Source organism: Monopterus albus, unplaced genomic scaffold, assembly GCF_001952655.1.
Source record: "Monopterus albus unplaced genomic scaffold, M_albus_1.0 scaffold374.1, whole genome shotgun sequence".
NCBI classification, from domain to species: domain Eukaryota; kingdom Metazoa; phylum Chordata; class Actinopteri; order Synbranchiformes; family Synbranchidae; genus Monopterus; species Monopterus albus.
Window position 1 is genome coordinate 11,186 of NW_018128254.1, and position 1,383 is coordinate 12,568.

The 1,383-nt window shown below is 46.9% G+C and overlaps 1 gene segment (V, D, J or C); it reads right to left on the reverse strand.

Annotated features, from left to right (window-relative positions):
• The window catches only part of LOC109951293 (Ig kappa-b4 chain C region-like), a 7,675-nt gene extending 6,664 nt beyond the window's left edge, over nt 1-1,011 (reverse strand). The window contains 1 exon segment of the C gene segment in view: nt 585-1,011. Coding sequence covers nt 585-1,011 — 427 coding nt within the window.
• Nucleotides 1,012-1,383: the final 372 nt, after the last annotated feature.

Genomic DNA, 1,383 nt, shown 5'->3' on the forward strand with positions numbered 1-1,383 from the left:
AGCCTCTTTCTGCCCCTGTCTGTGCTACCTCCTTCCCAACCCACAACAGCGTAAAAAATTACCGAGGCCACTAAAGTATTGTAAAATGTCTGAAGGAGTGCCTCGCACACACCAAAAGACCTCAGTTTCTTCAATAAGTGGAGGTGGCTCTGGCCCTTCCTGTACAGGGCATCTGTGTTGTTGGTCCAATCCAGCTTATTGTTAAGGTGGACACCCAGGTATTTAAAGGTGTCCACAATCTCAATATCTGAGCCCTGCAAGCTCACCGGCATGTGTGCTGGTGATTTCTGCCGGGGTTCGTCAAACACTCACTGTGAATTGTGTAATATATAATAATGAACATGAAAACAAATGACAACCTCATTAATGAAGAAATGTTTATTAACTGGAAACACTGAAATAATACAGAAACACTACAATGAACTCACAAATATTACAACTGAATCATGTCAAAAACAGCAAGAGACCAGGAAGCAGACTGAGAGCAGTAGCAGAGTAAAACCATTAGCAGATTCCCAGTGAGTCAGATGAGTAGTGGGAACACTGGTCTGTCCTCAGAGTCTCTGAGACGCCCTGGGTGGCCTCACAGGTCACAGAGCCCACCTTCCTCCACTGGTCTGCAGGGAGCCTCAGGGTGCTGCTCCAGCTGTAGCGCCCGTCCTTCTCCAGCACCCCGGGGCTCCTGGCCTCCTCCCAGCTGCTGCTGCCACTGCTGCTGCCATCCACCTTCCAGGTCAGACTCCAGTCTGAGGGAAAGCCCTTGTTGGCCAGGCACGTGAGAGTGGCCTTCCCCTGCTGTAGCTCCTGGCTGGAGGGGGCCAGCACCGTCAGGGTGGGGGCGACTCGACCCACTGGAGGAGGAGACAGACACAATGTGAAGAGAGTGCATGCACAGAGAAACGAGGTTCCAACCTGCTGGCTGCAATTTACTACTGTCAGAGTGGCCACATAATCAACATTCAAGCTGTGGTCACACACTGAAAAAGCGTCGTACAAAAAAACCTCCCTCATTGAGACTGAACAGAAACTGAACTGATGTTGCAGCTGGAAGCTACTGCACAGACTGATACACTTCACTGAGGACACACACACTAAACAGTTTCCCTTTAAATTCCAAACAATTCACCTCTCACCACAATTGGCTTAAAAAAATCACTAACCTTGTTATAACCCTCAATTTTATTCCCATTTTGCATTAAAGTACAACATTTTACCAATTCAGTGATACATAATAACAAATACCAAGGGATGTAACATCATTATTCTAATGTGACTAATGATGTTTCTGCACCAACACAGCAACTGGCCTACACAAACATTCTTGTTAAGTTGCTTTATGCAGTAAAATAAGATGACGCCCACACAAGATGTTTCTTCCTGAGG